Raw genomic sequence first — 27,408 nt, forward strand, 5'->3', positions numbered from 1 at the left:
ACACCCACTCACTTCCTCATTGACTACAGATTATATAGTAAAACTTGAGTTCTGCTTAGCTATACCTTAACCAATCATTTTCCTGAAATTTAACTAACCAATCCTAACATATTGTAACATGATTATGTAACCAATTATATCCCACCACCTTAATTAGTTTACACCCAGCAAAATTAATTATACAGCAGACAGGAACAATCACAGAACCAGAGCGATTATACAGATAAACAATAGCAAAGGGGGAACTATAATGACAAAACAATACAGAAGTGAGGATTTCACATCCCAGCTATTGATAAGTGAGTTCTTGCCAGACAGGATGCTATCAAACTAAGTTTCCTTTTACATTTTCTAGGCACTTCCCTTTCTCTGGAGGTGATAGGAATACAATCCTGTCCTGATAGTGCCTAACAGCCCAATAGCACCTTATTTCAATGTGACTAGTTTGGAATGTGAGGATGTGACTGTTCGCTTCCCAGCTTATGGCTGCCTCTGCTGCTTAGCCAAAGGCCTTAGCCTAAGAACAGGGCCTCAGACTGTCACAGTAAGAGAAGGCCCTTACACCAGCATACAGTGATTTTGATTCTTTCTTTTATACCTCTAGAACTAGCCAAGTGATAAGAATACACCTAAATTCTTAAAGTACAGGCTTTTGCAGACGGGCCTGAATATCTTTATCCTAACATGCGCTATCCTCCTCCTCCTCATCTTCCTTGTCCCCAAAATCCTCATCCCTGTTGCATGAAACTCTCCCCTTGCAGGTGTCCATGGACAGGGGTGGGGTAGTGGTAGGGCCCCCCCCAGAATTGCATGCAGTTCATCATAGAAGCAGTATGTCTGGGGCTCTGACCTGGAGCGGCCGTTTGCCTCTTTGTTTTTTTGATAGGCTTGCCCGAGCTCCTTAATTTTCATGTGGCACTGCTGTGGGTCCCTGTTGTAGCCTCTGTCCATCATGCCCTTGGAAATTTTTGCAAATATTTTGGCATTTCGTCTTTTGGAACGGAGTTCTGATAGCATGGATTCGTCCCCCCCATACAGCGATCGGATCCCGTACCTCCCATTCAGTCCATTCTGGAGCTCTTTTGCGATTCTGGAACTGCATGGTCACCTGTGCTGATGAGCTCGCCACGCTGGCCAAACGGAAAATGAAATTCAAAAGTTCCCGGGGCTTTTCCTGTGTACCTGGCTAGTGCATCTGAGTTGAAAGTGCTGTCCAGAGCGGTCACAATGGAGCACTCTGGGATAGCTTTTGGAGGCCAATACTGTTGAATTGCATCCACACTACCCCAAATTTGACCCGGCGATGTCGATTTCAGTGCTAATCCTCTCGTCGGGGAGGAGTACAGAAATCGATTTTCAGAGCCTTTTAAATTGACAAAAATGGCTTCGTCGTGTGGACGGGTGCAGGGTTAAATCAATCGAACGCTGCTAAATTCAACCTAAACTCGTAGTGTAGACGAGGGCTAAGGATAGTTATGCTCTGGAACAGACTTCCAGGGGAGGATGCGGAATCTCCATCACTGGAAGTTTTTAAGACTTGATGATCTCTCAAGGTTCCTTCCAACCCTGTCTGTCTTTATATTCTGTGTTTGTAGAGTGCCTCACACAAGGGAGCCCTGGCCCATAGCTAGGCCTCCTAGGCGCTACTGTAATACATGTAATAAATAATAACAATACTCCTTTTTAGATACAACCTACTATTTTGCTTGCTTTTGTCACTCCCTGTGGACATAATGACACCCAGAGCTTCTGAGCTGTTACAGCTCATGTAGAAGCCAGCAATGTGTGTTGTAGTTCAAATTGTTCCTGCCAATGATCATTATCTACATTTGCAAATGTCTACAGGAGATTGCAACTGGTTGTGTGCTGGCCAATCACCTTGCTTTAGCAGGACTTCCTGGAGTTCCTCTGTCTTGAATAACTCAGAGAGATAAAGTGGGTGAGGTAATATCTTTTATTGGACCAACTTATAATGGTGACAGTGACAATATTTGCAGCTAGCCAGAGCTCTTCCTTAGGTCTGGGAAAAGTAGTCAGTGCACGGCTAAACACAAGAACAAACAGATAGTTTAGCATACATAGTTAGCACATGTTCTAAGGGAACATTCAAGGGGAAGTGGCCCATTAGCATCTCTGCAGCATTGGACAAAAAGGGGAGTTAATGGGTTGCAGATTGTTGTAATAAGTCATAAATCCAGTGCCCTTATTAAGAACAAGACTTTTAGTGTCTAGCAAAGTTATGAATTTCAGCTCCCAGGCTTGGCTTTTGAAAGTGTTGTGCAGGTTTCCTTTGAGGATGAGGACTGAGAGGTCAGCTATGGAGCAATCACCTTCTGAAAAGTGTTCACCCACAGGTGTAGGGTTGGTGGTATCCCTGGAAGTTTCATCACATGACATAATCTTTAATTAAAGATTGATCTTTAATTCCTGGAAACTCCAGGATAATCCTGGAGAGTTCGCAACCCTACGCAGAAGACAGGGTGTTTTTGTCTTTTACCATTTTCCAGTGCGAGTTCATTCGAGAGTGTAGTGATTGTCCAGTTTCACCCACATAGATGTTATTGGGGCATTTAGTGCAAAGGATGGGTGGATGCATATGGAGATGGATGGGATGTGTCTGGGAATGGATGACTGGGTGGATGAATCTGGGGTTGGATGGGACATGTCTGGGGATGGATGGGTGGGTGGATGCATATGGAGATGGATGGGATGTGTCTGGGGATGGATGGGTGGGTGGATGCATATGGAGATGGCTGGGACATGTCTGGGGATGGATTGGACGTGTCTGGTGATGGATGGGTGGGTGGATGCATATGGAGATGGATGGGATGTGTCTGGGGATGGATGGGAGGTGTCTGGGGATGGATGGGTGGGTACATATGGAGATGGATGGGATGTGTCTGGGGATGGATGGGTGGGTGGATGCATATGGAGATGGCTGGGACATGTCTGGGGATGGATTGGACGTGTCTGGTGATGGATGGGTGGGTGGATGCATATGGAGATGGATGGGATGTGTCTGGGGATGGATGGGAGGTGTCTGGGGATGGATGGGTGGGTACATATGGAGATGGATGGGATGTGTCTGGGGATGGATGCGTGGGTGGATGCATATGGAGATGGATGGGAGGTGTCTGGGGATGGATGGGATGTGTCTGGGGATGGATGCGTGGGTGGATGCATATGGAGATGGATGGGATGTGTCTGGGGATGGATGGGTGGATGCGTTTGGAGATGGATGGGACATGTCTGGGAAAAGATGGGTGGGTGTGTGTGGAGATGGATGGGATGTGTCTGGGGATGGATGGGTGGGTACATATGGAGATGGATGGGATGTGTCTGGGGATGGATGGGTGGGTGGATGCATATGGAGATGGCTGGGACATGTCTGGGGATGGATGGGAGGTGTCTGGGGATGGATGGGTGGGTACATATGGAGATGGATGGGATGTGTCTGGGGATGGATGCGTGGGTGGATGCATATGGAGATGGATGGGAGGTGTCTGGGGATGGATGGGATGTGTCTGGGGATGGATGCGTGGGTGGATGCATATGGAGATGGATGGGACGTGTCTGGGGATGGATGGGTGGATGCGTTTGGAGATGGATGGGACATGTCTGGGAAAAGATGGGTGGGTGTGTGTGGAGATGGATGGGATGTGTCTGGGGATGGATTGGACATGTCTGGGGATGGATGGGTGGGTGGATGCATATGGAGATGGATGGGACATGTCTGGGAATGGAGGGGAATAGGGATGGGGATGCGGATGAAGGGGCGGGTAAATATATTTGTTCATCCACTCAGTGACTCTCTCACGTTGAGTGCCTCAGGTTGCATTTGGTCACATACATGAGGCCAGTGCGGGGGCTAGCTGTAGCCTGGGCTGCAATGCCAGCAGCCTGTAGGTGACGATCCGCTCTGCATTTCTGCTTCAGCCCCGCTGCAGGGAGAGGCGTCCTTGCTTTCTCAGCACCTGGCTGAGCTCAGGAGCTGCATGGGAGTGAGCTGGCGGAGGCTCAGTCCAGAGAAGCTGGGGATAATTGAGGGAGGCGCCCACAGATCATTTCTGCCCATGACTGGGTTTTCACTGGTGCTGCAGCACTGGTGTGGTTCCCTGCACTGGGAGTGCCCACGGTAGCCAGAGTGCCAGAGGTTAGTTCACTGTCATCTCACCTAAAGAAAAACAAATGCAGTTCTAGCCCGCACAGTTGTAAAGAAAACTTTCTGGGTGTGATTCGGTGCAGTGGTGTTTTACTGATGGGGTCCTGCAGCTCAGAATAGGGGTGGACTACTCCATATACCTCACTAGGGTGTTGACTCTGAACCCTAACAAAGGTTGTGTAAATAGCCACATTGTTAACTATTTTCCTGCTGTTCATCTTAGCAACCATTCTGAGTTTTTGTGCGGGGTTTAGCATTGGGGTGGGGTTTGCCCTTCTCTTCCCCCACCCCATCTCCATTAGCCATGACTCTGTGATTCCTACAGTGGATTGCTCTCGTGACCTCCACATGGAGCTTTCCCTGAAGCCCACAGCTGGTGCAGAAGGGAGCAGGCTGCTTGGCCAAGGGTAATCCATGGACCTGCCCATACTTCCTCTTCAGCTCTGGCTGAAAGTCAAGGGCTTGAAACTGATGTGCAAAGCCATGTGTGATTTCAATCCTGCCAGTCGAGGAGACCCACTGTGACGAAGTGGGCCTGTTCTTAATGTTTCCTCCGAATATTGTGGGGGTGCCTCAGTTTCCCCTATGCAGTTCTTAAGTATCTAGGTGGTGGGGTAAGGGTGTATGATCATTGCAGAGCCCTAGAGGGCAGGTGTGTGCAGGGGTCTGGACACAGAGAATGGCCGACACCCTGTTTCCTGGCAACTGATGGCCTGGGCCCTTCCCCCCCTGCAAGGTGAGAGCTGAAGGGTTGGAGAACAAAGGAATCAGGTGACCACCTGGCCCCGGAAAGGAACAAAGCCCAGAGGAGGAGGGGCTGGAGGGAGTTTCAGTTTGGGGCTGGGGAGAGGAACACAGGGAACCCCAGGGCTGGGGTCTAAGCTCCCTGCTCCCCCAGAAGGACGTGATTGAGGGGTCCTGGTTGTACCCACAAGCTCTGTTGTGGACTGTGTTCCTGTTGTCCAATAAACCTTCTGTTTTACTGGCTGGCTGAGAGTCTCAGTGGATCCCAGGAAGAGGGGTGCAGGGCCTGGACTCCCCCACACTCCGTGACACCCACTTCCTCCACTAGCGATGAATGGAATCAGCTGATGCCCTCCTGCTGGCCAAGCCTGGGCAGGAACAGCGGGAGCTGCAGATGGGACTGTTCCACTAGAGACCCTTGGCTGTAGGATCACGTCCTTCCTTAGTCCAACTGCACCCGACCTATCAGCCTGGCCAGGCCATCTCTCTGCTCAGCACTTGGCCCGGGTGATGGAGCTCTGTTCCCAGCACACCTCTGCACTGGGTTAATATTACTTCATGGCTTGTGCGATTTGCAGGGTTCATCCCAGCTCCCAGGATCAATGGAGACGGGAATCTTTGTAAAGCTGTGAGAGGAACGAATATATAACCCCCTGTCCAGGCCTTCCACGCACGCACTCCCGCTATGAGCCCAGTGACATGGGTAGCCACACGGGAGGCTGGGGGGCTGAGCCACATGGGGGATCACCAACCCTGGTGCCTCTTCCAGCACCACGGCTGATCCCGGAAGCAGGCTGTGGAGAAGGCGCAGAAGGGGGTGTCGGGGATCCCTGAGGTGACTGCTGGCCAGAGCACCCCTGCTGAGGCACACGGGGAGCTGGCCTCCCCGGGAGGAAGGGCCCAGAGCCAGGAAGGGTTCCTGCAGAGCATGGCCCAAGCACCTCGCAGGTGAGGAGCAGGGCCCCGAGGCAAATGTTCGGGCACAGCGAGGTGGAGGCGGAAGAAAGGAAGGAAGCGAGCAGCAAAGGGTGTCTCTCGAGAGCCTGGGCCATGACAAACAGGAAGAGCTGGAGGGGCTGGGCCAGGAAGAGAAGGAGGATGTGCATGGGGCTGGTGGGAGAGGACCCAGGGCAGGGGAGTCCAGGCTTGTCTACACCAGGGGGAGGCCAGCGGCATGGCTACGATGCCACAGCTATGCCAGCGTAGCCCTGTAGCACAGCCGATAGCCCGCAGCGGTAGCTCCGTCGGTAGGAGCTCCTGCACCTCCCAGAGCGGCAGAAGCTTTCTCCCATTGACCTAGGCGCACCTACCCTGGGGGCTAGGTCGGCAGAGCTCTGTCCTCAATTCACCCCCCAGCCATGGCCATCTCCATGGGAAGCCAAGGAGGTCACAGGCAGGAGGGGGAATGGTGGCTACTGCCTGGCCGAGGGAGAATGGCTCTCCTGACGGAGAAGCTCTGACAGCCTCTGGGTTAGAGAGGCTGGGGACAGAGGAGTCGGGGAGGGGGTGTGCTGTGGGGACCAGGCAGGGCCAGGGCTCCTGGAGCAAGCCTCCAGTGGGGAAGCCCCAAGGCCTGCATCTCATGCTGTGCTTAATTTGTGCCAGGGCTTGCTCGGGCTGAGCCCTGGTACCTCTGGGCCCGGCGGTTCAGAGCCCCGGAGCCTCTGGGCCTGGCAATTCATGGCCCTGGCACCTCTGGGTCTGGCCGGTAAGAGCCCTGGAGCCTCTGGGCCTGGCAGTTCATGGCCCCGGAGCCTCTGGGCCTGGCAGTTCAGAGCCCTGGCGCCTCTGGGCCCAGCGGTTCAGAGCCCCGGCACCTCTGGGCCCGGCGGTTCAGAGCCCCGGCACCTCTGGGCCTGGCAGTTCATGGCCCCGGAGCCTCTGGGCCCCGGCACCTCTGGGCCCGGCAGTTCATGGCCCCGGAGCCTCTGGGCTTGGCGGTTCAGAGCCCTGGAGACTCTGGGCCCAGCAGGTCAGAGAACCGGTGCCTCTGGGCCCAGCAGGTCAGAGCCCCGGCACCTCTGGGCCTGGCAGTTCAGAGCCCCGGCACCTCTGGGCCCAGCAGGTCAGAGCCCCGGAGCCTCTGGGCTTGGCAGTTCAGAGCCCCGGAGCCTCTGGGCCCGGCAGGTCAGAGCCCCGGCGCCTCTGGGCCTGGCAGTTTAGAGCCCCGGCACCTCTGGGCCCGGCAGGTCAGAGCCCCGGCACCTCTGGGCCCGGCAGGTCAGAGCCCCGGCACCTCTGGGCCCGGCAGGTCAAAGCCCCGGCACCTCTGGGCCTGGTAGTTCATGGTCCCGGAGCCTCTGGGCCTGGTGGTTCAGAGCCCTGGAGACTCTGGGCCCAGCAGGTCAGAGCCCCGGCACCTCTGGGCCCAGCAGGTAAGAGCCCTAGAGCCTCTGGGCCTGGCAGTTCAGAGCCCCGGCGCCTCTGGGCCCGGCAGGTCAGAGCCCCGGCGCCTCTGGGCTTGGCGCATCAGTTATGAATGTAAAAAAATTGCTTGAGCCCCAGCACCTCTCACTGGAAGTTAAGCACTGATCTCATGGGCGTTCTCCTCCCCTCCCTGTTTAATGGCCAGTGGCCTCTGTATATGGCCTAGGGAAGACTTCCTGCCTGGCTGGGGGGTGGCATGCCATTGGGGGGAAGCACTGTGAGATCTGACACTGGCCAAACGGGCAGAGAAGGGGGCAAGCCTGGCAGTCCTAAGGGATTCCAGTGCCACCCCTCCCGGGGCAGGGACCGCAAGGGGCTCACTCTCGTGGAGGAGCAGCACGGGCAAGGGGCTGGGAGGGGGCTCTTGGGGCGGCCATTAAGAGGTCAGGGGAGGGGAGAGGAGTGGGAGCTTGCAGGAGGGTTTCCGTGGAGGCAGAATTGGAAGGGAGCCCTGGGGGGCTGTGAACACAACTGGGGATTCAGAGCTGGGAGGAGACAGAAAGCTCCTGGTTAGAGGGAAGATGCGTGGCAAGGAGGGGATGAGGCTGGGCTCGAGTGATCGCCTCACCCCAGACCACTGTTCCCTCTAAGCTGTGTGTTGTGCACACAGATCCTAAACCCCACGCACATGGTGAAACACTGCACGCACAAAAATGTGCACAGAAGAAATTTTTCATGCACAGGGCCTGTCAAAAATTAGAGGGATCATTGCCCCATACCTGGGCGCCGGGCTTGGAGACATTTCGCTGCCGTGTTTGGCCTGGGCAGGCCGGGCGCTGATGGAACTGAGCACTCGGGAATCCTCCTCAGGGAATGCAAAGACCCTCGCTGGCTGCAGACTCTCCCTGGGGGCAGGAGAGCAGTGCCTGGAGCGGGGGCACGGCATGTTCCCCCTTTTCTGCCCAGAAATGATGGCCATGGGCAGCACTCAACGGGAGTCAGAGGCAGATGGGGAAGGGGGATCCCCTGCAGACCAGGCCGGGGAGCACTGGCTGGGAACAGCCCTGCGGGGACTCTGGAGCACAGTGGGAGGGTTGTGTAGGGCCAGACAGATCATCGTGCAGCAGGTATTGGCCAGGTGAACCCCCCTCCCACCCACCGGGGAGGGGGCAGCACCACAGCATGGGGAGCAGGAAACTTCCCTAGACCCAAAGTCTCTTTCTGCTTATTGCCCTTGCCCCCCTGCCCTCTGCCTCATGCCCCCTTGGGGATCCCTGCCTCTTTGTTCTGTTGCCCAGGCCAGCCACAGCTGCAGCGAGTGGCCTCCGTATGCCTCTGGCAGCATGTCCTGCCCTGGCAGGCAGAGGGGTGGGCAGGGCCTGGCCCCACCTGAGCCCCGTGGGGAGCTCGCCGGGTAGGGGTGGGGGTGTGCCTGCCTTGCAGAGGCCGGATGGAGTGGAGCTGCGGAGCGTGTGGCCGGTATGTGCGTGGGCGGCAGGCAGGGTGGGGGGAGAAGCGGGGAGAGGAAGCTGCAGAGGCAACAGAGTCTCCTTGATAAGCAGTTTCCTGAACACTTTCAAACCCTGGCGCCCGACCCACTGGTGCACCACTCGCAGCCCTAGTGCTGAGGAGCCGCGGGGCCGGCCCGCTCGGGGCCCCAGGTAAGCGCCCGGAGTGATCCTGGACTCGCCTGCGGAGATGGGGCAGCCAGGGCCCCGAGCTGGGGATGGGTGGGCAGCAGGTCCCGGGCACCTCTGGGCTGCAGCTGTGTGCAGAGATGATGTGTGGGGCGGGTCTGTGCCTTGGTGGCTTCCCGTGGAGCAGGGCAGCACAGATACCATGGGGATGGGCACAGGATTAGGACCTGGACTGCAGCGCCAGGCGGAGGCTATGGTGGGGCCTGTCCCGACATGGCGCCCGGGTTCGCCATGCATGGCACCAGCCGGGTGCTCCTAGCTCAGTGTATCTGGAGATGGCTGAGGGGCTGCGTTGCCATTAGGAGGCTAGTGCCCTTTACCCAGTGATCACACTCCAAGGCTGGACTCCTCTGGGGGCACCCACCCCGGCCTGCCAGTGGGGTTCCTCACACAGGCCTTGGCGGGAGGAGTGGGGAAGGCAGGAATGGCTGGGATGCCAGAACTCAGCCCCTCCCTCCCTTAGCCAAAACAGGTGCACCTGGGGTATGTCACGCAGGGGAACTCCTCCTGTCTCCCTGGGGCCGTTCAGCCAGGCACGGACCCTCTGGCATGGGGCTGGGTATAAACCTGGCAGGGCTGGGTTCCACATTCCACCACAGCATGGTGAGCCACCCTGGCCCCCTCCACAACAGATGGGTACCAGCCATCGCCCCATGAGGCCTGGGCACTGTTAGGATCTGGGTTCGGCTTGGTGCGTGATCCCCAGCTGCCCATGTGCAGAACCTCATCCCCACACTTTGGGACACAGCCTGCTCCAAACCCCATCCCTCTGGGCTGTCCTGCCCTCTAGGCCCCCTTGCTATGGGGAGGTGCCAAGGTCTAGTCCTGCCAACCTGGCCTTGACTTCGTCTTTAATACCAAGAGCGGAGTGCCCGGGGGAGAGGCTCATAGTGAGGCCTGGAGATGGTGGGTCAGATCTAGACTAGCTTGCTAGTTATTCTGAAACTGGCTCCAAAGGAGGATCTGAGCCCATGAAGAGGCTTTACCCAGGCCCAGCCAAGTGGGGCCTCTGGACCCCGCCCCGTGAGAGCCAGAAGGGGCTGCAGGACCCATGGGAATTGGATGGAGAAGGAGAAATATAGACCCCCCACCTCTGATCCTAGCCCCCTAACCTCTGTTCCATACTCCATCTCTCTCCCTCCTGATTCCCCATTGCTGGCTCCTCAGTATTTCGGATCACATGAGGTTGATAGGCAGCCCCCAGCCTTGGGCTGGCTAGTCCCGAACCCAGCAGACTGGGGAAGTAGCAGAGCGACACGTTTTTGTCTGCACAGGAGAGCTGCACCAGGCTAGCTTAGGACTCTCTCCAACCAGGTTAGTGTAACCCCTGTGTGGACGCTCAGATTTCAGGCTAAAAGCAGCGGCTTGCAGTTTGGCTTCAACAGCTTCCCACTCAGCAGAACCTACATTGACCTAAGCCTAGTTAAAGTGGAATAAGCCTGTCCACACAGCCTAGCGCACTGCTCTAACAAAACCGGCCTAAAACCTGATTTAAGTTCAGCTGGTGCAGCTTTCCCTTAGCCAGGGCCCGAGAGCCCGCGCCAGAGCCCGCGCCAGAGCCCGCTTCATCCGCTCCGTCAAAATGGCGGAAAGAAGGAAGCTTGTCCACATGAGAACGTCACTCTGGTTTCATGCAAGTTTCCCCTCTCGCTCCCCTTAGGGGAAGCCTGGAGTGTCTCTTTTGGGGCCGTAGAAGTTACTCCACTGACACTTTAATTATAGGTTTCGGAGCGGTAGCCGTGTTAGGCTGTATCAGCAAAAAGCCCACGAAAGCTTGTGCCCAAATAAACGTGTTAGTCTCTGAGGTGCCACAAGGACTCCTCGTTGTTTTTGCTTAATTATAGGTGCGGCTTTAGAGCCAATTGTGAAACCTGTGTCAAAGACTACACAGATGCTCAAATGTCGGGTTTCCACTAGGCTGATTTCGGTCGAGCTTAGGTCAGCTGCACGCAGGTTTAATCTAAACCCAAACAAGCTGCTTTTAAACTGAAATTGGAGCCCACGCAGGGGGTTGCATTAGCTGAAGTGTCTCGGTTTAAAAGCCAGTCTGTGACTTTGCCCACACACACAAACATCCTGCTGTCGCTCTCCCAGGCGAATGAAAGGGTGGGGTCAGCTGTGCCGGTACAAAGGGGTTTGTCCTGGTGTAAAGGGGTTTACACCGGGATTGCTTATCCCATACAAGAAGGGGAATAAGGCGCCTTTATCCCAGTGTAATGGTGTCTGGTGCGATCGGTGTAGCTAACAAATCCCTCCCGACACAGCCGACATGGCTATACCAGCATAAAACCTGGGTGCAGAGAAGGCCTGAGTTAAACCAGTGCAATTTCCCAGGCACCAAGGCAAGGAAGCAGGGGAGGATCCATCTCCTTGGCCCTTTCCAGCCTGCTGGCACGTCCCCGCTCTCCCTGTGTTTGGCCTCTGGTGCCAGCCCCCACAAGTCTCAGCCCTCCCAGAAGCTGGGCAGCCGGGGTGAGCCCGGGCCCTCCAAGGCTGGACCCTCCGCAGCCGGCGGCCATGCCAGTTGCACCCCGCTGCCCCAGCCAATCAGCCTCGGCGGCCCGCCGTCTTGCTCAACTGCATGGTTAAGCCAGCTTCCTCCAACGGTTGGTGAGGGGGCGGTGGCGGGGAGGGGGCGGGGGATCTCTCTGAGCCGGTGCCCTCTCTCCTCAGAGCTCCCGTGTCAGCCCGGAGGACGGATCCCCATGGCGCTGGAGAGCCTGGCCCGTAGGGCTGTGCTGCCCAAGGCAGAGAAGCCGCACCAGCCCTGCCCATTGCTCAGGAAGCAGAGTGCCAGGGAACGGTCGCTCCCGCTGCTTGCTTACAGCCTTATGCCTCCCCATTGCCTTTACCCCTCTTCTCCCCACCCCAGTCCGTTCCTACCCCTCTATCCTTCTCCTTCCCCGCCCTCCTGATGGCAGGGGGCAGGGAAGTGGCACTGCCCCGGCCCCCGCTAGCATAGTCCCACCTGCAGCTTCACAGAGAGCCCCGATCCCTGGCTGGGGTCACTCGTTCAGCTCTGTTGGCCTGGCTGGAGCGACTGCAACTTACCCCACCGGAGGAGCTGGCCCGGTGGGGGCGTGGGGTGGGGCGGTCACTAGGCTAGTAATACAAAGGGGCAGACAAATCATTGCCGGAAGCTGAACGGGGGAGTGTGGGACTAGCCCGAGCCGTAAGCCACTGCAGCGGGAGGAGGGAAGGCCTGGCCGTAGGAAGGGGCAGGGGTCTGTGAGGGGATATGGCCGTGGGGCACTGGGGGGCTGACGGCGTAGGGCAGTGAGGAGTGTCACTCTCTGGCTAGCTCGGGGGCAGGGTTTGGGGACGGTAGGCGGGGGCAGGAGCGACGCGTGGCTCCGCCTGGAGGGGCAACTGCGAGCGGCATCGGGAGCATGGGGGCGGAAAGGCTGCTGCAGCACCTTGCGGAAGCTGTGACCCCGGGGGCGGAGGCTGCAGCGGGGCCATGCCGGCACCGTGCCCGCCAGGTCAGAGGCTGCAGCTGGGCTGTGCCGGCACCATGTGCCCCCCATGCTCTGGGGGCTACAGATCTGCTCTAGCAGGAACCAGCCAAAGGACTTAGGCCAGAGTTTTCAGCTGAGTTTGGGACCTGTTCCTGGGAGTCCAGCTCCATCCCCTGGGCCTGATTGCCAGGAGCGCTGTGGGCTGAGATGCTCTGCTCTCTGGACTGGGCTGACGCTGGGCCACTTGCCCGCTGGCTATCCAGGCTGCACTGGCCGGCCCCAGAGAGGAGCAGGGGGCCTTGCTGCGCCCCTGCTGGCAGCTGAGCGGGTGCCGTGCTTTGTGTTTTCCAGACGCCTTTCCCCCCATGGCTCATTGATCCGCTCTGAGCCTTGGCCCTCTGGGATCCGTTTGCACCCTCCGCGCCTCAGGGTGAGGGCTCTGCTGCTGGCACAGCATGGTCCAGGACTGCGCGGCATGCTCTGGAGTTCATAGCGCCAGTCTGCCAGGCCGGGCAGCCCGGGGAGCGATGGACGAGGTCGGCACGCCCGGCCCCTCTGCTAGGAGACATGTACGGCTGCAGGAGAGGTGAGCAGCAGCCAGGCCCCGATGGGCCTCCCGGGCCACATCCGGGGCAGGGGGCTCTGAGCACAGCGCACAGGTCGTCAGCAGGCAGCCTCGGGGAGGGAGAGAGCCTCTTGCTGCTCTGAGCCACCAGCCGGCCCCAGAGGGAGAAAGGCCCTGGATTTAGCCCCCAGTCAGGCCTAGGGACCCCCAGCAAATGCGTCCCAGCTGGGCTCAGCATGGGGAGAGAAGTGGCATCCCTGGGGATCCAACGCCCAAGCCGCAGGGCTGCGGGGCACTGGTGCCGGCCTGCAGGAAGGGTGGGGTGCTGCCATCTGCACCCACCACGGCCAAGTGTGGCCGTGGTTTGTGCCCGTTTTATACCCAAAGCAACAGCAGCATGGCTCTTATGTGCGGGTGCCCAGTCTGCTGGTAGGGGGCTGCGGGGCCCGGAGCAGGAGCTGCTGGGGGCCAGTAGGGCTGGGGCCTGCTCCAGGCTGGGTTGCAGGTGAATTGCCTGACTCTAATCCAGGGCCTTGGAGAGTCACACGTGGGTCCCAGATGGCAGTAAGGCGCTCCTCCCGCTCCTCCCGCCCCCCGCCCCAGAGCCTGGGCAGCACCTCCCCTCACATATCCTTGGGGATCCCTGCTCTGCCCCCATGGCATCCTCCCATTAGAGCCCCATAGCTCCACCTGGCACAGTGTCCTCTGCAGAGCTCTGCCCACCGCAGACTGGCACCCCCATGCCTATTGACTCAGCCTGCGGGCCAGGTGGGCGGGGGGCCACAGCTTCATCTTGACAAGCCGCTTTGCCTTGCAGGAGAGGCTCCAATGTGTCTCTGGTGCTGGACATGAGCTCGCTGGCGAGTGTGGAGCCGATCCGCTCCGTCTGCACCCCCCGGGACATCACGCTGCGGTTCCTCAGGACGTCCAGCCACGTCCTGACCAGCGTGGAGCTGCAGCAGCGAGCCAGGAACCTGGCACAGCTCCAGGAGGAGTTCTCGGTGAGACGCTGGCGCCATCCTTCGCCCGCCCCTCCCAGTCTCATCAGGGTGCCCCCCTGCCCACGGTCAGGCCGCTCCCCTCCCACCAGTCCTCCCGAGGGCACTCTGTCAGCCTGGTGTTCAGTACCACACAGGGGAGGGCACTAGTTCTACCCTGCCCGGGGCCGGGAGTGACTGGGCATCCCCGCCTCTGCAGAATGACCTAGGGGACTGAGCGTGGGATTCTCCGGGGCATGGCCATCACCAGCTTCCTGGCAGCCTCAGCAGAGTGGGCCCTGCTGGCAGAGCTGTTCTCCTTCCCCAGGGAGGCAGGGCAATATGGGGGAAGCAGGCACAGTGCTCTCCTCAGCTGTGAATCTGGATCATTAGTATGGGTGGGAAGCGTTCTCTGCCCCCTGGGGTGTTTGTCTCTGCTCTCATTACCTGCCCATGCCATGCAGGTTGTGCCGGGGGTCTCCATCCCTGGGGCAGTGGGAGCAGGTATGGTGCCCAAGGCTTATGCTCAGGTGCCCCGGGCATTGGCTAGGAAGGGCCCTTCCGTAGCCTGGTCAGGAACGAACTCTGCCAATAAGCCCTTCTCAGGAGGGGCCAGAAAACGGGTCCCACCAGAACCCAGTCCTGCGGGCAGTTTCCTGGGGGCAGCAGGTGTCTCTCCAAGCCTGGCCCAACCAGAGCGGCAGCGAAGGGATTTCAGCCGCCATCTCCTTCCCCTTCGCAGAAAATCCCCCCCAACTTTGTCAACCCAGAGGAGCTGGACATCCCTGGACGGGCCGCCAAGGACAGATACAAAACCATCCTCCCCAGTACGTGCTGCTCCCTCCCGCTGTGTGTGTGTGGGTAAGCTAGTGCCCAGGGGCGTCCGGAGAAGGTTCTGCTTGGGAGTGCGCATCCTAAGACAGTGAGGGGTGCACCCTAAAGAGCATCCCCTGGGTTTCAGCCCAGCTGCCCCCTGTTTCTCCTAGACACCTGACGAGCGATGTTCAGCCCATGGTCACTGAGCTCTGAGCATACCTGCGGGTTCCTCGATGGATTTTGCCCCTTGGTGTGAGGGCTTGGGACTGAGCATGTTTGCAAGGGATGGGAGGCCAGGCCGAGGTCAGTACTGCCCTGTGGGCTCCACTGCTCTGGGGCTAATCCCGGCTCTGTCTCCTAGATCCCCACAGCCGCGTCTGCCTCAGGAGAGCTGGCAGCCAGGAGGAGCAGGACTACATCAATGCCAACTACATCCAGGTGAGTGATCTGCCCATCCTGAGACCCACAGAGCCACAGGAGCCGGAGTGCTCCATGAGCCCACAACTCCAGCCCTGGGAACCCAGCTGATCTGATCTGCAGGGCTGGGCTAGGAGACCTGGTGGAGCATTTGGGTGGGCAGGACGTGGTGTCCCCTGAGTCAGTTTGGACCTGCGTGCCAGGGGGTGTTGGCTGCCGGCATGAAACCTCTGATGGGTGCTTTGCATCCACTGTCACACAGCAGCAGACCTGGGGCTAGAGCTGCAGCCATTTCACTCCTGTTCCTTCCAGCGTCCTGCCCCGGCTGGCTCACCCCCAGTCCCTGCTGCAAGCCAATGCACAGGGCCCTTTGCTGCAGATCACCCGGGTGAAGAGACCAGCCCCCTGGCCAGTGCCACATGGCCCGCGGGATCATGCACGCCCCTCGCATCGGACCGTGAGGCAGCTGCATGGCCTCCAGGCGGGTACAGGCAGCCAGCCAGAGTCTGCCTGCAGGGCTGCCAACTCTCACGACGTTCGAGGCATCAGAAAGCCCTAGCTCCTGGGAGCCTGGGATTGTGTGGCAATCTCAGTGTTCATTTAAAAACACTTCCTAGCCTCCGTGGTTGCAGAGCAGAGCTAGAAAAGGTGACCCTAGAGGCTGCTAACCCAGGAGGGGAGCCAAAGATCCTGCCATGTGCTTGCTGTTTTCCTCTGCAAGCCAGTCTCATGGGGTTGGGCACCTGACTCGTGATTTTTAGATGACAGGGTCTGGTGATGTTGGATCCCGGGAGGAGTGAACGGGGCGCCGCCCCCGTCCCATGGGGACACTATGACATGGAGCAGTCGGCTGCCCTGAGTCTACAAAGGCACACGGGCTTAGCCTGACACTGCTTCCCCACTCTGGCTCACAGCAGCCTGTGCCCCAAAGAGGTAGCGTGACGTAATGGATAGAGCACAGGACTGGCACTCAGGAGACCCTGGATTCTATTCCAGGCGGTGCTGCTGGGGCTGGTCGCTTTGGGTTAGGTTCACAAAGGGATTTAGGCACCTAAGTCCAACATTCAGGTGATGCTGCTGCCTAACCTTGCAGGCCCATGCTTCGCCCAGGTGACATAGGCATGGCTCTGTCCTGATGCTGCGAGCAGCTCAGAGCACTGTGACAGGACTCTCAAGTGAAGCATTCCCCTGCCTAGCTTGCCAGCAGGGCTCCATCCCACCCCAGCTCTCCCACATCCCAGGTGACGGCCCCATCTACCAGGCTTTTACCTACAGTGGGGTGGAGGGAGGCTCTCCCTTTGCAGTTGGGCAGAAAAGGGCTGGCCTGGACGCCTGACTTGGGGCTGAGACTTCCCCTGGGCGGCAGGCACCTAGGAGTTAAGGCATTGCAATGCACCTTTGTGAAGCTAACCTTCCTCTGGCTCTGTGCCTCAGTTTCCCCATTTGTAAAATGGAGATCATGGTACTGACCTCCTTTGTAAAGTGCTTTGAGATTTGCTGATGATAAATGCAAGAGAAGAGCTGTGTATTATGATTAATGGGGGAATCCCAGCTCTTTTGAGGTGGTGACCCCTTGGGGTGGACTCTGGCATGGTCTGGCCTGCTCCAGGAATGAGGTGGGGAATCTCCATTGGGTGTGGGGGGAGGACTCAGAGAAGTGGGTGTCAAGTAGGAATTGTTTTATTCCACCTGTTTGATCCAGCCCAGCTAGGCAGTGACTAATGTGCTCCTTGGCCTGAGTGACATGAGTTGATGGATCTCCACCCATCTGGGATTAGGTCCCCAGAACTACCAGCTAAACCAATGCTAATTGGTGTCAGCGATAGGATCCGGGAAGTAGGGAGGTGTGTTTGCTGGTTGGGAGCAGTGTCTCTCTCTAGAACTCTGCTCCCAAAGGGAGGTTCAGCAGACGGAGTTTCCTACCCGGCAGACACACAGCACATTACTGTAACCCGGGGAACATAAACGGGGGAAAACGCGCCAGAACTTTACAGGAGGAAACCCTAATGCAGGAACGCCCTCTGTGCAGTGCGATTTCATACTGATTTGGTGGCTGTGCCCTCTGGTGGTCAGAGGAGGTATTACACCCCCCACACATCCGCGTTGACAGGGTTGTGAAACGTTTCCCATAGGAGCCAACATTTGAAAGCAACAAACAGAGACTTATGGGGTGGGGTGGGGGGTGGGAGAATAAGGGTCAGTTTGTGATCCCCACTGAAACACACCAGGATCAGTTAACTTGGGGGGTGAAAAGAGAGGAGGGTAAAGGTTTAATTAGCACCTCAACGAGGTGAGTGCTCAGTTCACAGCAGCCCCAACCCCACACAGAGCACTTCGGGAACTCATCCCTTGGGTGAATCTGAATGGATTTGCTACCGAGTGAGAGAGGGATTGGAATAATAACACTTAGCAGGTCTCCTCTTCCCAGAGCTTCACAAATACTAATTCAGCATCATCACCCGTGTGGGCCAGATGGGTAAATTGAGGCACAGAGCAGTTAGGTGACTTGCCCAAGGGTCATAGAGCACATCAGTGCCAGAGTCGAGCTTAGCTTAGAGGACTCCTGACTCCCAGCCTTGTGGTTAGGCCACAGGCACCAAGCCTGAGTCTCTTGTAAGGTTGCAAGCCTCATTGATGCAGCTGTCTGAACACAGGCCGCAGCTGGTAAGGCCTCAAAAGGCGTTCAATGGGGCAGTCCAACTGTCTGCGAGACAGAGAGTTGGCTGCGTTTATGTCAGAGCTTGACCCAGCGTAACGCTGCATTGCCGTGTGAAAATGCGTCACGTCACAGGTACATAGCAGTCATGCCATCCGAGTGTGAGATCCCTGCCCAGCCCATATGTGGGTGCACACGTGTGCACACACACACACACTGCCCTTGTGCATACCCTCTCCTTGCACACTTACACATATTTCCATATCTGGATTCTGCACACACAAATGGACACACACACACGTTTCCATATTTGATTTCGGGGTTTCACAAAACCCACTGTACGTCATTTCAGCTTACGCCATTATATAAAAATAGCTGTAACCTAGCAGGGAACTGGCTAAGTTGTCTCATATTTGAATATCTGGCAGGGCACGATCTTTTTTAAAGATCTCTCCAACACATCTGATGACACATCAACCCCCACATGGAAATGAGCCTATTTCCAGATGAGATTTCATGGTGAAAACTCTTTCTGCAGCAAGTAGTTGGTGGGGACAAGAACTCACCTTGGCCAGACCCCCAGGACCTTCGCTGGTTGTCTCCTGTGAGCTGCCAACCTCTGTCCCCTAAAGGATGAATTCTCTACACTTCTCTGACAGAACAGCGCCCTGCAACTCAGCACTGTCAGCGGGTCAGAAAGGGCAAATCCTAGCAGAGAACCCCTCACCCTAGCCGGCAGCTGTGAGGGCGAGAGGCAGTGGATGGACATAGGTCCTAGGGGTAGTAAATCTGGGGCAGAGTCTCTTTTGCAGCCTGCATCCCCATCAGGCAGAGGTGCTGAGTGCACACAGTGGCATCCAGGAGCTGTGGGTGCTCAGTGTCTCTGAAAAGTGAACCTGGGGTCCCCGAAATGGAGATCCTCAAACCCGCTGCAGGCCTGGGTCACACCGGGAACCAGCGGTAGTGTCAGGGCTGGAGCCAACATCTCTCCTGGGCCGGCTGCACCATGCCAAGTGTCCTCTGCAGCCCCTTAGCCTACAGCAAAGAGAGCCCCTTACCCTGCTCACTACCAGCATCTCCCTGCTCCCAAAGCTCAGGGTCCAATGACATAGCTCACAGTTTGCTGAGTGGACGAAAGACTTTCCCCAGCCAGCGCCTGACGGAGCACATTCTTCTCACTGGGATGTGAGGAAAAGGCAGCTTCCTCCCCTGCCTCAGCCAGTGTTCAGTCTAGCTTAGGGGGCAGTGCTGTCCAGTGGGTAGAGCACTGACCTTGGTCTCAGGAGATCTGGGTTTTTTTCCTTGGCTTGCTGGGTGACCTTGGGCAAATCTCAATGCTTCACTTTTCCCGCCTGAGACGTCAGGATCATGACTCTCATTTCCTATCGGATCTGAAGCTGAGAAGAATGTGGGGTTATTATTGGTGGGGCATCTTCCAAGTGCCCCTCAGGCCTCTGTCCCATGTGACCTCTGCCAGCCCAGTGTGTTGGGCTGCTGAGCTCACTCCTGTGTGAAGCCCCACTGCACTATTAATATTGCTAACTTATGAACTATTAAATGCCCTGTGATGGGGGCCAGGTTCTAGTGTAGAGGTGCAGAGCTATTAGACCGATTCACCCTGACAGCTAGATCAGGGAAGTCTCAGTGCAGGATTATAAAAGTCTGGAAATGTCTCTAAAACAAAACAAGGCTAAGGGAAGGGATGGGGGGTCCTACAGGGAGAGCGCCAAAACACAATCAGCTCTTCAGGAGTTCATCCTAAAATAAAGGGAGGAGACAGGCACAAGCCATTTGCTTCTATCATCATCATGATCATTCTTCCCACTCTATCAGGTGCATAAGGCAGAGGTCAAACAGCGCCAGTCATCCCTAGCCTGGGCTCCTTTATCCAGGTCTTCTATATGTAATAATGCAGCTTCAGTCATTGTCATGCTACAGAGTGTGCCTTAGGTGGGCCCCTCCATCTCTTGCTCTGGGTGCCCAAGCCTAATATTGGGCATTCTTAAAAGACATTCCAAATAGGTCCCTCTCTTTGCCTTACTACTTACACTGTTGTAGGTAGCTGTGCCCATTCGAGGGCCTCCTCGTTGCTAATTCTCTCCGTTCATTGGACTTTGCAGACTCCACGCAGACACCTGCATTGCAAGCTGTTCGGGTTGTATTCGATGGACTTACGATTTTGCCAGCTCTCTGCTCCAGTGCAGAGGCTGGTTAGGACGGTGTTTCTACAGAGCTTAAGTTATCATGATTAGCAAAACTACTACCAATCTTCCATATCCACCACAACCCCCACCACAACCAGGGCGCTGTTCTGTTTATTGGCCGAGAGACACAGAGATTCCTGGCTGTTGTCCCTGCAATGCAGCTCGTACCTAGCCCTCTCTCCCCTTTCTGTCCCTCCTAGGGCTATGCAGGGCATGCACGAGAGTACATCGCCACGCAGGGGCCCATGCTGAACACGGTGGTGGATTTCTGGCAGATGGTGTGGCAGGAGGGCGCGCCGCTTATCGTCATGATCACCAAGCTCAAGGAAGGCAAAGAGGTACGGTCCGGGCTGGCTTCGCCCCTGCTGGCTGTACGGTATGGGAGACAGGTGGCATTTAGTCACAGCCCAGAGCTGGTGGCAGTGCGGGCTACAGCTAATGCCTGACGCGGGAGACCATACACAGAATGAGGACGAATCAAAACGGCTGTGAAATTGGAGCTTTTCACACATGGGGCCTGACTGTCCTCTCACGTACACCAGCTGTACACTGGAATGACACCTTTGGCCCCAGTGAGTCACTCCTGACTCACACTGGGGTGCGTGAGAGGGGACTCGAGCCCTGTGACCGTACACTTTGAGCTGCACTTACCGACCCTACCCTGCATCCCCGGTCACGCAGGCTCTCCGCAAAGGGCTCTCTGGGAAGCCGGCTTGCTGGTGAGCTAGTGGGATAAGGAGGCTTAGGGCAGCTGGCGGGAGAGGGAGCAGGGCTGGCAGCAAGCTGAGCCGCTAGCATTCCCCGGGCCTGGCTCTGGGAAGACGCTTAGCCAGCCGGCACAGCCACGGTCCGAGGCAGCTGGCACCATGAATGCCGACTAGGGGACAGTGGCCTGTTTGCCCTAGCCGGCCCCGGGTCCTGGCTGGTTCTGCTGATTCCAGGGCCTTGGCCCTGTTCCGGCTGAACCAGCCTAGACACCATCCAGCCGTCTCGCCAACTTCTGCCCCTGCCCCACTCCAGCCGCTGCTGCTGATTTCCAGGTGTCCTCTGCCTCCCTGCCCTGCGGCTTCTCTCCCAGCCATTGCCTCGTTGGACAGGAGGTGGGATGGCACAGTCGTGGCCGCCTGGGGGGAGCACTGCCAGGCAGGGGGGGCCCTGCACAGAGGCTGCTGCTGGGCCTGGTACCGACAAGGGCAGGAAGGGACATGCAGGAGGCTGGAAGATGGGGGCAGGGACGGCGATATGACCCTGTTCATCATGTGTCCCCATGCTCAGCACTGCCCCCTGCTGCCACCCGTGAGCCATGGTGTCAGCCGCGATCAGCCCCTTAGCGGGTGCCCTTGGCCTCTCCCTCGCCGTGAATCCCTGCCTTCCACTTCCAGAAATGCGTCCATTACTGGCCTGAAAAGGAAGCCATCTACGGCCCGTTCACCATCCGTCTTCAGGGGGTGAGCGAGTGTGCAGAGTACACAGTCCGGGATCTCACCCTCCAGGTGGGTCGGAGCCCCCCGAGCCCAAGACGGAGGGGGGAATGGGGAGTGTGGCGGTGGGGATCTGGGGATTGAGCAGCAGTGACATATGTAATGTATAAGTGGGTAAAAGAATCTGTCCCAGAAGGGAGGGGGAGGGGTTTTGAGGGGGTCTCTCCTCTCCCTGTCTGGAGAAGGAGTTCACCGGCAGAGCTCCTCTTTGGCCTTAATTCCCAGCCCAGCACCAGCCCTCTCCCCACAAGTGGCCAGAGTTAAGGGGAGAGCTCCGGATCCCCAGCCCCTACCCACTCCCTGCTCTCAGTGACGCTGGTGCAATCCGGGGTTTTGCCAGTGAATCGAATGGAATTGGTGTAAATCTGAAATCAGTGGAGTGAGTCCAGATTTACCCTGGTGTAATGGAGAGGAGAGTTTGGGCCATAGCACTTTGGGGTTGAATTTCCTTTGGCAAGTGCACAGCCTGTCAGGGCAGAGGGAGGGGGGCAGGGGCTGAGGATCCCGCCGGGTGAAGCCTCAGGAAAGACCTGCCTGTGTGCATTGTTGGCGATGTCCCCATTAGCCCTGACCCCACTGGCTCTGCCGCAGTCAGACCTTGCTGTCCTTAGTGCTGTCCTTAGCTCCAGTGTCTGGGTCCCTGTCTTTGGGAACAGGAGTCCCCCGGGTCTGGAAGGGCAGTGCTCACACTGTATCCATCCGCATGCCATTCAGATCAAGAACTTAGAGTCAAAGAGGGATTGGACATTTACATGGCTAGCAAGACTAACTAGTGTGTGAGTTAATGCAGACAAAGAGTATTGGAACCGAGAGAAACCCTGGTGCCCGGGGCTTCATCCAGGCTCTAGCTATTAGAGATCAGGAGGAGACCTTATCCCACATCTGCCTGCTCTGGGGTTCTTGCCCCTTCCTCTGAAGCAGCAGTTGCTGGCTACTGTTGGAGCCCGGACACTGGCCCGGATGGGCCTGGGGTCTGACCCAGCCTGGCCAGGCCATGTTCCTATGTTCTTGTTTCTCTTTAACTCCGGTGGCTGGGAAGCTCGAAGGTGAATGTCGCCCAGTGAAGCACGTCTTCTTCCCCTCCTGGCCCGACCAGCAGGCCCCCGAGTCGGCCAAGCCCCTGCTGCACCTAGTGTCAGAGGTGGAGCAGATCCTGCAGGCTGCAGCCAGCATGGGGCCCGTGGTCGTTCACTGCAGGTGAGAGCCTTCCCTGAACCCCAGCTTGGGAGGAGGGGTGTGGAGTCTGCTTCCGCCTGAATGAACAGTGGGGTGGGCTGGCAGAGGTGGCGAGGGGAGCTTTGGCCACCCGGCCGAGCCACTTGTAGGGGAGGAGCATGTGGCAGGAGCCTGCCCTCTTTCCCATTGCTCTCCTTGATGCACCCGCGGGTGTGAACGTTGGTTGGGAGTCTCTTCTGCTCCCTTCGGTTCTGGGTGCAGCGGGTTGGCTTCACGGCAGGACTCTGGGAACCGAGACACATGCAATGGGCTGAGGGCCATGAGCTATCCTGCTGGTTTCCCCATGGATCCCTCCCTAGGCGGGTGATCTCCCCACAGAGCTTCCACGCCCACTCACTAACTCACCACATTACTGCCGAACGAATCCTGGGCCGGTGGAAGGTGTCATGCTGCCAGCCCTGGAGAATGAGGTTCTCGTCATCCCCAGAAGAGAGACAGCCTAGGCTGGACAGGCTTCCACCCCCTTCTTCCGGAGCCTTCAGGGAAGTCGCCACAGCCTAGTCAGCTTTTGGCCCTTCAAGCTCCATGGCCAATTCATCAGCTGGCCTCTCTGGGTGGGAGGATGGCCTGGGAATTGGGAGACCCAGGTTTGAGTCCTGGCTCTGCTACAGACTCCCAGTGTGACCTTGGGTCAGTCACTTTAGCTCAGCGCCTAACTTCCGTTGACATCAATGGAAATCTGGGCCAGAGCCTCCCTGTGTCTCGGTTCCCCACCAGTACCTTGAGGGTAAAAGCACTGCCCTGCCTCCCAGGAGTCTGAGATTGTGAGGGGCTCAAATACTGCAGTGATGGGGGGCCCTAGACCCAAGCGAGACAGGTAGCTGATCCTGGAGACAAGGGACCAGCTGTGATGTGGACAAAAGCAAGGACCATAAGGAACTAGCCTCAGGCAGCTGATCAATCCACAGACATGACCGACCCGGGTCAGGAGGGAGCTGGAGACAAAAGGGTTTGTGCGCCGTCCATTGAGCTTTCCAGTGTCCCGTATCACCCACCCAGCTTCAGTTTGATCTGCCTTCTGTGTCCCATTCAGTGCAGGGATTGGTCGGACGGGCTGCTTTATTGCTACCAGGATTGGATGCCAACAGCTGAAGGCCAAAGGAGAGGTGGATATCCTGGGGATAGTGTGCCAGCTCCGGATAGACAGGTATGTACAGAGTGACAGCAAGGGGCCTGGGCCACCTAGGCATGAGCAGTGGGGCACAGCTGGGACGAAGCGCTTGGTGGTCCCAAAGCACTTGGGAGCTAGCTCTAGATGTAGAGAAGCAAGTGCAGGTGGGGGGATTGCCCTCGCATTAAGGGGGTCTGTGAGAGAAGCAGAGAAGGATTCGGAGCGGGGAAGTGGGATGGGATGGTTTTATACAAACACTGCAGGAGAACAGGAAGAGAACTCCAAGGAAATGATGCTCTCCCTCCTGCACAGCAAAGCTGCCTTTGGATCAGCTGCCCTACTGGCCAGGAAGGAAGCGACGGGTTTGAAAACAGAGCAATTCATTCCGGTCGGTGTCTCGCCGGGTCCTGCCAGTGGCAAGCCTGGTCTCCTCAAATGAAAACCACTTTCCATTGACTTTCCTACTGAGGTAGCTAGACCCAATGTCATTGGGACCACATTACTGGCCAGGCTTTTAAAAGAACCCAGCATCAAAATACGTGGCCAGGTTTGCAGAACAACCCGCCGGGGCATATAGAAAACCTGACTCTAACTGTGATCACAGAGCAAAAACTCACCCAAACTGCCTATCCTGCATTAAGCAGGATGTTCCACTAATGGATCTGACCTGCCTCTAGCCATATAATCATCCTCAAAGCACCGGGAATTGTCTCCAAAGCACAGCCCCGGACGTGTCAGCAGATCCTTGGCATTTCACCCCACCCACCTGGGCGTTCTATACATGGGATGGCCTCTGTGAGACAGAGCTCAGGGCAGCCCTTGCCACTAGGCCAGACAAGAAGCTATTTGGGCTACCACAGTCAGGGACAATGGACCTTAGGGACTTCAAGGTGTGAGGTTGTAGTCGAGTGACTGCTTTAGAGCTCCACAAAGAGATGCTCACTTATTTACACAAAACCGAAGAAGATCCCCTTTCAGGAGGGTCTAGTGCAACCCTTTCACCATCCTCTCAGGGCTTGTCCATTGGGAGGGCCCCACGTCCCCTGCTGGCTTTCCCAGGACACATTGCATCCAGGGATAGCCGAGATGCAGTCTGCTCTAGCTCCCCGCAACCTGAAAGAATTTCACTTGAATTCTGACTTTCTGCACTCCACCACCCCGCATGGAAGGTCCGATCATTATGGTCCAGTTCTAGGTATCAAGGGTTTAAGGCTGTGAGTTTATTTTTCATGTGGCCGCCAAACAGAGCATTCAGATCCCATGTCTGAACACTGCTGTCTGCACTTAGATGCTGAAAAGCAGTATTTACTTGTACCAGTAAGAATCTAGGGCCAGATACTGAGCCCGGTTACAGCAGGGGGATCCTGACTTCAGTGGAGTTACTCCACATTTGTACCAATGGAAAATCAGCAGAATCTGTCCTTTAATCCAGGCCGAGAACCGCCTGCTAAGGCTTCCAAATCCCCAATGCTGCTTAGAGAATTCCAGGTCAGCAAGGTCGTGTTTCACTGTTTGGGAACAGCAGGCAGGGCTGGAATGCCCACGCAGCTGAGAGTTCTCCAAGGAATTATTCGATCAGGCGGCTGCAGTTTAATTAAACCTTACAACTGACCATCTTTTCTTCTTCCAGAGGTGGAATGATTCAGACCAGTGAACAGTACCAATTTCTCCACCACACGCTGGCTGTGTATGCGTCACAGCTCCCTGAGACGACAGGCCCGTAATAATCCCAGCCGTCTGCTGGGCTCTGACTTGCCCCGGGGCGCTCTGAAGTCTCCAGCGTCTGAGCCAACAGTAGAGCTACCAGGAGAGGGCTCCAGCTAGCCCTGGCTCCTTTCTGCTTACATCATGCCACCATGGCAGCATGGGAGGAACTGCGGCACCCTTGAACGGCCGTGGCAAACCCGCCCTGAATCACGCTAATTACCTCACGGCATCTTGTAATTGGGGTAATTAATTAGAGCTGCTTAGAAGCGCCCCAACAAACAGCAATGCGTTGCTAGCACAGGTTGGGTTGTGGGCAGGTTTGAACAATGAGAGGGCTCCAAGCGGGTTTTTGTTGGTGCCATTTGCTATGAGCGTGAGGCCAATTTCACTGATGGAAAAGGGCTTTTGCTTTCTAAACCTGTGGCATTCTAGCCCCGAATTGACCAGCAAACTGTGCTAAGGACCTGGATATACACTAGGAGTTGGAGCATGGTGTGCATTTGAACCCTCCAACTAGTTACATCAAGTGCGGACTGGAGCTGGTTACATTACATTGCAAATAAATAGCACCCTTGATTCCTTTGTGAGTAAACGTTGATTCACAGGAGTGACTTTGCTCTTTGGAACGGCCTGGAGAGTTGATGTGAAATAATTTGAGTCCCAGGGTCCTTGCTAATTGCTCACTTTGACGATTTACTGTTCACAGTGTGTGGCCGGTCACCTGGGGGGGTGGGGGGAGGGAGTGAGCATTGCAGAGCTCACCTGGCCTCTGCTTCATATGTTCAAACCTCGGGAATTTGCAGCAAGGTACTAGGGAAATGGATGCCACATAGTAGGAGAGCCAGAAAGGAAGGGATTCACCAATATAGTGCTTGGGCACTCAAGTGATCTCTCACCATCTCCCTTGCGAATTCCCGTAGGCAAGGGACTGTGCAGGTTCCTCCCAGAGACTTCCACTCCCATGGGGTGCCCCAGGGCTTTTGCAGAGTGCCTTCCACACCCCCAAATTGCCACGCCTCTGGCGGTGTTCATCTCAGGGGGCCTGCCGGAGAGTTTATGCCAGGAGAGAAGCAACCTGGGGCATGCTCCTGGGGACACAGGTCCTGACCCAGATCAAACTGTCAGAGACTAAAACTTGATGCCTATTCAACGGCTGATGTGAACTCAGGTGGGGAGTCTCTCTCCACAGCCCAAAACCACAAGTGTCACTGACCGTCTGAAAAGAGGCTCCAAGAAGTGAATGGCCATGGAGATCAAACTCCCTTCTCAACTCTAGAGGTCGCCTGTGGACAGGGGGAGGTACACTGGAAGAGTGCCCTGCTGCTGCCCATGCTGTACCTGCCCTGGGAATACGCAGATCTCCAGCGCCCTGGGCTGTCAAAACAGCATTTTTAATTGTTTGCATGGCACGCAGCACACTGGGGTTCTGGTCCATGATGAGGGAGCCTCGGTGCTACCGTAATACACCTAATAATGTACAGCACCTAGCACAATGGGGTCTGGTCCATGACTAGAGTTCCTAGGCACTACGACAACAAAAATAATAATACTTTCATTAGCATTAAATTCTCAAAAGGAAAGAAGATCTCGCTCCAGGGCTGTTTGGGTGCAGGTCATATTTGGGTTTAATAAAGCAAGGCTCGCTTCCTGCAGTAGGCATTCCTGGGGAATGAGGATGTGTGTGGGGTCCCTGACCCTGCTGATACAGCACTGCAGGCCTTCTACACCCCTGATCCCGACCTCCGTGTTGTGTAGCCTCATCCTCCCCGGCAGCACTATCCCGCTTGCCCAGCACACCTTGTGCTGAGCT

General features: G+C 56.8%; 1 protein-coding gene across 1 annotated transcript; it reads left to right on the forward strand.

Moving 5' to 3' along the window:
• Positions 1 to 8,797: 8,797 nt before the first annotated feature.
• On the forward strand, positions 8,798 to 26,236 carry PTPN7 (protein tyrosine phosphatase non-receptor type 7). Its single transcript, XM_073320077.1, has 10 exons — positions 8,798 to 8,934; positions 12,780 to 13,014; positions 13,811 to 13,994; positions 14,713 to 14,797; positions 15,148 to 15,224; positions 20,264 to 20,401; positions 21,446 to 21,556; positions 22,584 to 22,741; positions 23,814 to 23,927; positions 25,522 to 26,236. The coding sequence occupies exons 2-10, from the start codon at positions 12,884 to 12,886 to the stop codon at positions 25,613 to 25,615; spliced, it is 1,092 nt and encodes a 363-aa protein (XP_073176178.1). The 5' UTR covers positions 8,798 to 8,934; positions 12,780 to 12,883; the 3' UTR covers positions 25,616 to 26,236.
• Positions 26,237 to 27,408: the final 1,172 nt, after the last annotated feature.

Source organism: Lepidochelys kempii, chromosome 21 (genome assembly GCF_965140265.1).
Source record: "Lepidochelys kempii isolate rLepKem1 chromosome 21, rLepKem1.hap2, whole genome shotgun sequence".
NCBI classification, from domain to species: Eukaryota; Metazoa; Chordata; order Testudines; family Cheloniidae; genus Lepidochelys; species Lepidochelys kempii.